This window comes from Apis dorsata, unplaced genomic scaffold (genome assembly GCF_000469605.1).
Source record: "Apis dorsata unplaced genomic scaffold, Apis dorsata 1.3 scaffold_1, whole genome shotgun sequence".
Lineage (NCBI taxonomy): Eukaryota > Metazoa > Arthropoda > Insecta > Hymenoptera > Apidae > Apis > Apis dorsata.
This window is the reverse complement of record NW_006263304.1, coordinates 377,878-389,478: the sequence shown is the minus strand read 5'-3', so window position 1 is coordinate 389,478 and position 11,601 is coordinate 377,878. Positions and strand designations below refer to the sequence as shown.

The 11,601-nt window shown below is 34.2% G+C and overlaps 1 protein-coding gene across 1 annotated transcript in view; it reads right to left on the bottom strand.

Annotated features, from left to right (window-relative positions):
* Window positions 1–8,122: 8,122 nt before the first annotated feature.
* LOC102672090 (arf-GAP with coiled-coil, ANK repeat and PH domain-containing protein 2) overlaps window positions 8,123–11,601 on the bottom strand; it is a 5,460-nt gene continuing 1,981 nt past the window's right edge. The window contains exons 5-12 of the mRNA XM_031512143.1: window positions 10,956–11,601; window positions 10,698–10,877; window positions 10,498–10,604; window positions 10,246–10,429; window positions 9,276–10,164; window positions 9,115–9,214; window positions 8,919–9,039; window positions 8,123–8,849 (exon numbers count right to left, since the gene is read on the bottom strand). Coding sequence (XP_031368003.1) covers window positions 8,681–8,849; window positions 8,919–9,039; window positions 9,115–9,214; window positions 9,276–10,164; window positions 10,246–10,429; window positions 10,498–10,604; window positions 10,698–10,877; window positions 10,956–11,601 — 2,396 coding nt within the window. The 3' untranslated portion in view covers window positions 8,123–8,680. The remainder of the gene's footprint in view (window positions 8,850–8,918; window positions 9,040–9,114; window positions 9,215–9,275; window positions 10,165–10,245; window positions 10,430–10,497; window positions 10,605–10,697; window positions 10,878–10,955) is intronic.

Here is an 11,601-nt window from a genome sequence, read left to right as displayed (position 1 = left end):
CCCTCCCGATCTTTAATATCATCACGTTTTTATCGACAGATCGTTAGAATGTTTATCGCGTACACCGCGCAATAAAACGTTCCAGAAAGCATCACCGCGATTTCCCACGGCTGGTCGCCTCGGATCAACCAAATTGCGGTTGTAAACGCGCAATAAATCAATGCGCTACGTATCGATTGATCGTTGGAAATTGGAGCGAAACCGCAGTACAGGTGCGCGCAGATGATCCATCAATCTGATGCTAACAGGATCGATTTTCATACATATCCCGAGGAAAATGACGTAACCTGTTCCCAGCTACAGGTGCACGGACGCGAGCCACCGATACGTGAATCGAGCACGGATTTTACCGTTAAAAAAAGGGGACGATTTACTACGTCGAATTCCTGCTGCGTTTTATTGGTCTACGCGGAGGAAGTCGATCCGCGCGGCGAGGTGTGCGATTTCTCTTCGAATCACCTTGGTTTAATCAACGTCGCGCAATAATGGGACGACAAGTTGTTGGATTTTTTCACGAATTTTACAAATTTTATTATTTCAGATCTGGATCGATCGATCGTGCAAATTCAATTTATTCCTACGAAGAGAAGAATAAAAATAGGAAAAAAATTTTTTCGCGAATTTTAGAAATTGTATTATTATTCGAGATTCGATCATCATCAAATTGATTTATTTTTATTACGAAGAGAAGAATAACGTGCGACGAATGGAGAAACATCGAGGATAATAATATCGGGGAAGTTCGAGATAAATATCATGTTCGTACAGTGGAATTATACCCATTCGTTCGATAAACTAATTTCTTTCTAATAAATCGACGACGATTTCGCATTAAAGCGTGACGTACATGAACCCAACAGAACAGATTGGCAACAGATGTTCACACGTGGAATGCTCGCTATGCGGAGATAACCGCGAATCAATTTAATAAGGATCAATCGATCGTCGTTGGGTTAACGTCTTGGGAGAAGACGTTAAAATTAGTTAGATCGAATCTAGGTTTCATAACGAATCGTAATCGTAAACCGTGATTTTCTATTCCTGCTCTAATATTACATAGATAATATTGTATTAATTTGACACGTAAAATTAAGTGGCAAAAGAATCGTTCAGGAAAATTAAGAATTGCGCAAAAATTAGAATCGATCAATCTTTTATATCATTAAATTAAGAGAATTGAATTTTGTTTCCTCATTATTAGTTTCTCGAAGTCATTATACGAAATAATGTTGATGGGAAAGTAATGTCGGTTTTATCAGTCAGACGTATTATAAACCGATTTAGTATAGCATGTATGATAATCTAGCTTTCAAATCAATTGAACATGGAAATGTTGTGAAATTGTTGCCTATTAATAAGTTTCTCTCCGTTTTCCTAGACATTTGTCGGGAATTGATATCAATAATTTTCTTGAAAATGATTACGTATCTAAAGATCGAAACTCATCTCACAGTTCAATCGATTCTATCAGGAAATATAAATCAACAACACTTGTCATCGTTGTATCTTGTTCCATCCATATTGATTTCTAAATTGAACAAAAAAATAAAGTATTTTGCGAGCACACAAATACAATAAATATAAATTCTACATCGTTCAGAGACGATCAAAATGAAACGAGATAAATTCCGAAGGATCGAAACGATGATAAACGATATTGAAAGAAAGATGAAGACCGGTGAAAACTTGAAAGGCCTGAAAGGAGACGATTTTCCATTAAATCACAGGTGGATCGAACGCGGTCATCGTGAGGTGTGTGGGTGTATATCGTTATCACTGTCGCACGTTCGTTCCCCCGATTTCTAAGAAACCTGGCCTAAATTCGAAAGGCCCTAAAAACGCCTAAAAATAGTTTCATAAGACGGTTGCGTCTGGGGATTCTGGATGTTATAAATCCGTTCGCTTCTTCCCTTTCTCCTCTCCCTCCTTTTCTCTTTCGTTGCTTCTTCTAACGAGAATCGAATTTATAGGTGGCGAAACATCGAACGTGTTTCCCTTTACCATCGTTCCGCCTTCCCTCTTTTTTATCGTATCCCTCATCTTCCCGCTTAACGCGTTTCGTTCCATGCGTGGACCACCAATGGACCGCGATAGTTCTCTTTCATTAACCCATTAAGAACCGAGCACAGGGTAATAATGTCCGTAAAAATTGGGTGAACGCGATACTGTCGAAGAAATATGAATGAAATGATTTGAACGTATCGTTTCGTTCAAGCTACAAAAATTATATTAGAATAATACAATTGTAATTATTTAAAAGTTAACAAAATTAAATTTTGATAGTAGTTTTGATATAAAAGTAAAAAAGAAAAAAAAAGATTCTTATAAAAATTTCTTAGATGTACAATTTTTAAGATCTGAAAGGAAGATGAAAAAAATATTTAATAAATTCTCTTTCGAAATAACGATTTTATAGTTAACAAAATTCAACAACGTAAATTAATAAAAAGTTAGTAATTATTGATCCTATATATTTATTGATCCTAAGCGAGTATATACTTTTTTATTTTTTTCAAATAATTCGACGAATCAAAAGACAAAATTTCAGGATTTTGTCTTAAACGATTTGATCTGAACATTTTCAATTATATAAACGCAAGAAGGAAGCAAACTCGAAATGAAGTTGGGATAAACGAAAATTGTAAATCGAAGGAAATTTCTCCGATTAAGTATTCGAATGTGAGTTTTTGCACGCGAGTTTAAAAGATCGTTCGGGATCCTCTCGAACTTACGGTGTGGACCAGCGACGCGAATCAAGGGAAACGAACGACGAATAGGAAAACAACGTTCGCGACCGACGTGGCGAGTACGAGGAACCTAGAATTTCGTAAGCCAGCCAGACAGTGTGTGATTAGTAGGGTGAGTAAGCGATACTAATTTCGTCGATCGACCAGACGTCGGACTTCACGGTTCATTCTAATCTTCTACGCAGCCAATTCCATTCGACGGCGAATCTACGCACTTGGCGTTATATCGAGAACGCAACAACTGTCCACAAGCGTATATATACGTAAATACATCCTGTGTATCTTGACGCCCACTTCTCGCTCGAACGAAAAATTCGCCGAGAGGTAAGAAGTTTGTCGGCCAATTTTGTTTTACGCGATTTTTGATTGGGTTGAAAAAAATTGTCGGTCTCGATTGAGGGGAAGGATTTCCCGCGCGATAGAGGGGATGAATTTTCTCTACTCGGACTGGAATTCTTTCAATCTTTCTCGGCGACTGTTGTTGGAAAGAAAGGAATAACGGAGAAATCGAAAGGCGATTTAAATGAAACGCGATAGCGAGCGAAATGAAATGATTCATACCGATTAAAGAGTTTCGCGTTAACGATTGTTCGAACGTTTACCACTTGCTCCTCGCCAAGTGGTTGTTTTACGCGAGCGGGATCTCCGTTTCAGTTTTTATTGCCGTTTGAGGCCGGCTAGTAAGCCAAAACCGTGACTGGAAAATAAAAGGAAGCAAGAAATTTGTTCGTGGCCCATGGCCAATCTCAATTGTAGTCGCGCGCGGAGACTTTTTGCGGGAGCCCTTGATTTACGACGCGGCGTCAAGCCGAAAAGGGCCCCGCGGCCTTATCAATGCTATAATTCAAACATTCTTTCGGTGTCGTAAAAAATAAATTGCACCGATGGTGTGTTATGGTAACTGGATTTGTTTCACGTTCACCGACCCAACCGTTCGTTCAATCACCGTCTCGCGCTTTTAACGGGCGGAGAGAAGGGGCCCCACGGTTATCAATGCAAATCTTTCCATCGTGCAACTTACCCTCCCCCCCCCCCCCCCCTCCTCACGCCGCAATTTGCCACGGGCTGAGAGAAAATAAAAAAAACGAGATATTTTTCTGACCAATTTTAGAACTATTGTTCAAAGCCCGCAAAGTTATTCTCGCGTTCAAAGTGGGGGCTCATTTGTACCGTGCAATCAATTTCTTGTTGGTCTCCCTTCTTGGAAGTCCACGATCGGAGTAAGTCATTTCGCGGCTCGTCTCGCGGAGGCTCTTGGCAGGATTGGTCGCTTGTTCAGGGCTAATTTGTAATTCCGGCGACGTGGTTTTCTTCAAAGAACGGGTCATGAAAGTGGCCGTGCTAGAATTAATGATCTTGTTCGTATCTGTCAGTTGAATTAGTGGAACCGGCTGCGCGTGGAATGACACATGCAACCTCGAGGCCGTAATCGTTCGAAATAGGAATCTGTTCTAGGCGTCGTCGTAGACTGCCTGCCGCCATAGTTGCGGATAGATGGGATCTTTGTGTTATTATCGAGCTCTTCGAACCGGTGGGGTCCGCTCGCCAATTCAATTAAGCTCGATCAAGCTTTACGTTTTTTAATATTTTCGCTTTTCGTCTTTCATCCGTTATTATCCACGTGATGTTAATCTCTTCGCGCGAATTAACGAATTTATTAACCATTTCCCAGCAGCCGCTTTGATCGACTTTACTTTTCACTTCACTATTTCACTTTATTGTCTTCGAAATTCGTTGAAAAATAATCGAACGATGTTTAGAGTTCGAGGCAGAGATTGGAAAGAGTTTGATTTGTTTACGAGAGATGAATGTTGCGTTGATATTGATCACAATTTTTATTACGATCTTTACCGTCATAGGATGGAGTGGTGTTAATGACGCATTGAAATTTGAAAAAAATATAAGCGAATGAGATATGTGACTTCTCGGTCACATGGCTGAGTTAATAGGGAGTTAATATTCTTGAAAGAAGATTTATCTCTTTGCATCGTGTGCACTTCTCGTTTTTCTCCGCTCGGGGAATAGGAATTTCTTATCGTATCATATCAAGAACTCGATTAAAAAGAAAAAAAGAAAAAAAGGAAAAAAAAAAGAAATTAATCATGTTGTTGACGAGCGGTTCGTTAGTAAACAAAATATGAGAGAAATAAGAGAAATGCATGCACGCAGTTGGATCAATGGCGTCAGGAGATTAATCCACGCTTGTACCAATGCGTACGATTGATAGTTTGACAAACAATGCTTTTATCGAGCAACGAGAAGGGTATGCCCGACCAATCGAGCAGCGTTAGTTCTTATCTGTTATCTACTTCGAACCAATCCACGGTTTCCGATCGTCAATGGCAGAGTATTTTCATGTTTTCAAGCCAATGAATAAGCAGAAAATTGTTATGGAACCGCGATGGCAGACCGTGCTTTCCAATTCTAATTTTAAGTAAATTCTCGTATAAATTTGAAATAAATTGAATGGAACACTTTTTAGAAGATGACGATATTTACGATTAATAATTGTGAAAATATTTATTCCTTGTAGTATTCATGCGAAAACCATGGGAAAAAAGTTCTTGATAAGTCCATTTTTGTCGTAATTTTCACGTGATCTGGAAACTAAAAGGGAATGCTTTGATATTTCGAACTTGAAAACTCGATAAATTCGAAGATATAATCAATTTAATCATCAGTTCAAATTTTAAATCTGATGTCTATTATCGCAAAATTAAAAAATTTAACGTAACAAATTTTCATTAATTGATCAGAAATAGAAATTTCTCGAAGAAAGATAAATAAGTATTTTATTTTATTTTATTTTTTTTCATTTTATATTTCGCGTTTCGTTAATTTTATTTTTTTCGTAATGGAAGCTTGTTTTCGACGTCCAGTGTTTATTTTGGTATTTAAAAGAGCCCCTCGCGCGACGCCTTATTTTGTATCTTTTATCTTTAAAGAGCGCGTAAATAAATGCTAGTAACGAAAAGTGGAGCATTCACATGTAAGATAGAAAAATTCTTGATAAATTAGTTTGGACATCCGTGCACGCATCTGTGTGAACTCACACACTGATAATTATAACAGCGATAGGGTATTGACCCGTTTGCTTTAATTTACGCAACTTATAGCGAGAGAGTAACGCATAAATTACACGCGATGCATAAGTGTTTATTTCGATTAGTGGGGAATTTATCAATCCCTACACTTCACGAATTGCGCCGTAATTTCAATCAAATAAGTTCAAATAGCAAAATAATTTGTTGCGTAAATTTCCTCTCGTATGCTCAAACTTCTTCATCCGCATCTTTACGAAAAAGCGGAACGTTTATTAAGATAGATAACAGATTCAAATTGCAACGTTCGTAAAAATATTTTACGTAAAAAAATACGGATTTCTCTCCCCCCTCCCCCCTCCCCTAGTTGTTTCTATCTTTTTCGCTCGAGTTAATATCTATAAAAGTAAAAGGGTAAGAATCATTGAAAGAACACGTACATGTACTTGCATAATCACTGCTTTATGACGTAAAGTTTGTGTACAACATGATACATGAATTAGACTGTTTACAATTTTCTTTTTTTTTTTTCTTTTTTATTGCGATGGCGCGCAACAGAAAAACGATATTATTTGTTCAACTTGTTTATAGACGTACATGGAATATTTTAACAACGTTTCACAATTAGGCAGTAACCGGTGACGATTTCACAGTAACCGATAACGTTACAATATTAAATTATAAATTTAGGATAATATTACAACGGGAATCCTTTAAAGAGAGAATTTTCATCTTTGGAAGACAATTATCGTTAATAAATATAAAAACAATTCCTTTGTGTGTCTTCTATTATTTTTCATTTGACGTTTCTTTTTGTCAATTGTTTTTGTACAAAAAAAAAAAAAAAAAAAAAAAAAAAAAAAAAACTAAGTACATATTAAAAGTACTAGCACAAGATTAATTTCATCGTTGGAATAAAATTTATTTATATAAAAATTCGTATAATAAAATGATTTGTAAAAAAATTTTGTAACAAAATAGAACACACAATAAACAAAAAAGATCTTCATCTTAAAATTACTTTGTCGTAAAAACAGCAAGTAATAAAATACCACTGTGTTGTAGATTAAAAAAATAGATTGGAATTGAGTTTGCTTGTTGCTAATTATTTATACAACAATGAGTATCGTTTTAGTAGAATTATGCTTACGTCACGTTTATAATCACATTGCTTAATTAAACAAGATTCTTATATCAAACATCGAATACCAGATTCGAATGACAAAATATTGACAAATAAAAAAATATATCAAATCTGAAAATCACGTGGAAATAATTTTTTCATACAAATCTCACGGAAAGAAATTTTATACTGATGACTTAATGATCTCGATTTTGTACCATTTAATCGTAACTATCAATAAAGCCTCTCTACGTAAACAATGAAAAATATTTAATAACAATGATTGATATTTTTTTTTTTTTTTTTTTTTCTCTCAAATTCTTATCTAAATTCATTTTTCTATTACGTATAAGTAGACTAAAAATCATGCATTATCCTACAAATTTTTTATAAATACTGTTCAACGTAGTGTTAGTATAATAGTAAAATATACAAAAAAGGAAGTATAACTTATTCGTTGTACAAGTCACGAAAGGAAACTAATTTACGTGTGTTAAATGCATAAAACATAGCAAAAAAGAAAGATTGAATTACAAAAAAAATTGTAAACGTATTTTTATGTATATCTTTTGATCGTTAATTTTAAACAATCTCTTAAATAAAATATTTTTTTTTAAGAATTAACGTCAAATAGTTGTCAGATGTACAAGTTTGTATGTACAAACATTCAATTTTTGGCAACAAATTCGATATAGTATATAATATATGTATATATTGTACGGAACTATATAGAATCATTGTTAGTCTATTTTGGTAATCTAATATAGTATACAGCTATTTATAAATGTAACTATTCTATCAACTATATTGTAATATTCTATGTATCTATGTCACAATTCACTATTTCGATTACTACTTTTAGCTAAAAAAGAGAAAAAAAAAAAAAAAAAAAAAAAAAAAAAAAAAAAAAAAAAAAAAAAAAAAAAAAAAAAAAAAAAAAAGTTTTTCAATACCAATACATAATACTAGTAATATTAAGTATATAAAAACAGATATATCTATGTATAAAATTATTAATCCATAGACATCATGGAATTAGATTATATTATATCGAAAATGTGTCGATTATTAATCAAATTTTCATACTATAGAGTTTATGACTATTTTTTCATATTTTTTCTGGATATCACATAAACGATATACAAATATTTATATAATAATGTATAATAATAACTTATATTTTGTCATAGATATTTGCAAAATTATTTTTCATATTGCATTTATAACTATGTAGTGTCTGTGTGAAGTTCGTTAAATTGTAAGATCATCTTTAAAATATATACGGATCATGCACGACAATTATTACCGTGTCTTTATTTTCTGTAAATTTCAGAGGAAACGAGGAGGAAAAATATACAAAAAGATCGGCATCTTAATATTTTATCATTAGATAGCATAAATTTCGCGTATAAGCAAAATATAATATTTTCTTCTTTCTTCTTTCTATTTCCTTTCGCAAAACATGTGAAAGTTTTTTAGCTTTGTGTGTTATCTTTAATTAGAAATACAAAATGCTAATAAATTTTAATAAATCTTTTTTCGCACAGAGATCAGAAAGTGTAAAAAGTGTACAACTTCCATAATGGTTCTTTGTTTTGTTTCAATTACTATATCGCCAAACTTCGAACTTCATACTTACTTCGTTAATCAATTTTATTACCCTGCAAGGAACTGAAAGACGACATTTTCGATGTACCAGACTGCTTATTCTCTTTACGTTGTAGCATGCTTTTTAGATTTTGCAAATAAACTTTGCACATTCTTAAACCTCATTCAGGCGGTTGTGACGCGTTGTTACTTTCATTTCGCCGTTGCAATCGTTCTGGATGAGAACAAGCTAGCTGGCTAAAATCACGAACGACATCGTTGAAAGTTTCATCACCGCTAATTCCAATCTCAGAATCTTTCATTTCTTCGTTTAAAAGACCAAGTCTTAATCTGAAATATATATCGAAGTGATACGATAAACATCGTTTGTTTAATGAAACAAATCCACTTTATACTTACAATGTAACGATGTCCGCATTGGCTTCTTTTACAGCAATGGATAAAGGTTTTATACCACTTTCATCCTCGATATGCTGATCCGCGCGATGTTTTAGTAGCAAACATACTTGGGCAGTGTGACCTATGTGTATTCCAAATAAATAATTCATTTTATGATAAATTTATTAAAAAATAAAATTTATAAAAAAATGCACACCTAATTCTGTGGCCAAGTATAATGGTGTTTTTCCATCAGCATCTTGGCAATTGATACGAGCTCCATTTAATATTAGATATTCGCAAGACATCACAGAACCCTGTATTTTAAAAAATAAAAATTAATCACCGAAGAATTTAGACAATGATTTTTATACTTACACTTATAATTGCTTGATGCAGAGCATTTCTTCCTCTGTCATTAACATTTGTCCACGATTTATCAGCACCAGCTGCTAAAGCTGCGCACATTACAGGAAGATTATGCGCAGCAGCAGCTTTATAAAGCAACATTTCAGGATGCAAATTTTCTATATCCTCTTCATCTGTGAATTCTTCATCCTCGCCAGCAGTCGAATCTTGATCGGAACTTAACTCTAAGCTATTATCGATCGTTGGCTTTGGTAAATCACATCCGAACATCAATACATCGGATTCTATTTTACATTGCTTTTCCGTTCCTGCATCTTTATTCTCGAACGCATCTTTCACATCAGAAATCTCTGTGTTTAAGGACACTTCATTTTTTATCGATAGATTATTTTCTGAATCATTCATGGCAATTGTATTGTCCTTGATTTCAGGAATTAAAAGTTTATGTTCATTTTCGATGTTAAATTCCATATTATTATCGATAGTCTTAAGATTACTTTCATTTGCGTCGCTACGAGAACGTGCTAAGATTTTCCCGTAAAGTGTAGATTCATTCTTTAAATCCATATTCGTACTATCGTCAGAGCTTAAGGAACTTCTTTCAACTTTCTTCGCTTTATCGACAGAACTTAAACTTTCAATTGACGTATGTTTACTCTCGTCCGAGCTCGTTGAATGATGACCCTCTTTTACAGATGATAGCATCGTTGTTTTGTTACGATTAGTATTATCGATTTTGTCACAACTCCGCGGTCGACGGCGCAATTTACGGACACTCCATTTGCGAAAATGCATCTTATCACGGCTTGCATGCTGTCCGGATGAAATCATATTGCTCAAAGGTTTTACGAATTTGCGTTCTACATATTTTGCTCTTATCCAAGCTTCACGTATATTTCTGTTAATTTAAGAAAAATATTAAATTTATTATTTTTGGGAAGGGAGAATAGTTGTTATCTTCTACATCAATTTTATTTACCCGTTACATTTTGGAGTAGCTCTAATAATATTAGGAGGGATTGGCAAAGCTTCGTAAACATTGTTCACAACAGTGTTTCCAAGCTCTGCCATTACTTTCAGTATTTCAGGTTCCCAGTCATCTAACGTCAATGAACGAACCTTACTGTAATGAACACCTAAACTTCTATGCACCCCAGAGCATTCTAAAAGAAAATAAATTTTTTAAATAGAGCTAGAAAATAATTGAGTTCGTAATAAAAAAATGAATTACCTATGCAGAGTGTAATTCCAAGATTGATACTGGCCCATCTTGGATTAGCACCACCACAATCACAACAAGTATCGTTTCCAGCAATCTTTAAGATTTGTTCCCATACTCTGCAGAATAAAGAGAATTATATATATATTTTTTTTAAAAATCAAGTCTTATCTAAATGCAATTAAACATTCAAGATCATTTTTAATTAATACCTTGACTTAGGTTTTGTTTGCTGCCTGTTTGATCCTCTAACATTTTGTGATTGCGATTCTCGTATATTAATTATAGTACCAGCACCCATTCCTCTTTGAATGGCAGCACCAATTGCTTGTTGCATGGCAGTTACCCATGCTAAATAAGCTTCTTCGCTATCAGCTTGTAATATGTGACTTCTATAAATTGAATAATAATCTATTAAAATATTTATCGTTAGATAAAATTTTTTACTATTATCATTATTGACCGCTCACTTTGTAGGACTTAATACTTCAAAACAATTTCTTCTATCACAGTCAACCACTGGTTTTACAGTGCAAAGACGAAGATCTTCTTCCATAATTGTATAATCATTATCACCAGTTCTTTTTCTATAAACCAATTGATGATCTCTTAGACAAAACCATCTTCTGTTCCATGTTTTAAACGCATTACTAGTACGTTTAAAGAGGTAGCCTTCCATTTTAGGATTACCAGGTGTTGGGGAAGGTATTAAATCTCTATTAGTAACGTAAATATGCCGATTTTCCATTTCTTTTTCGAGTTTCACGGAATCGGCTCTCATTTTAATTAAATTATCCCCGAGTTGTTTTAAAAATGGATCCAAATCTTGCGCTAGATCGCTACCTTGATGGTAATAAGTAATGCACGCATTCATATAATTATGTAAGGTGCCCAATATTTCGTGTCGTTTGCGTGCCTGTATCATTGTTAAAGAATGAATATAATCTAAAGCAGTATGCCGGAAACAGGATCTGGTAGCTGATAAAATGTTCGAAGTTTCTTCATATTCTGCAGGTCTGGACTTTGGAACTTGAGAATTTCTGTTTAAAGCTATATCTAAATCTGCAGAAATTTTTTCGAAATAATGACGAGATTCTTTTACTCTTTTGATATCAC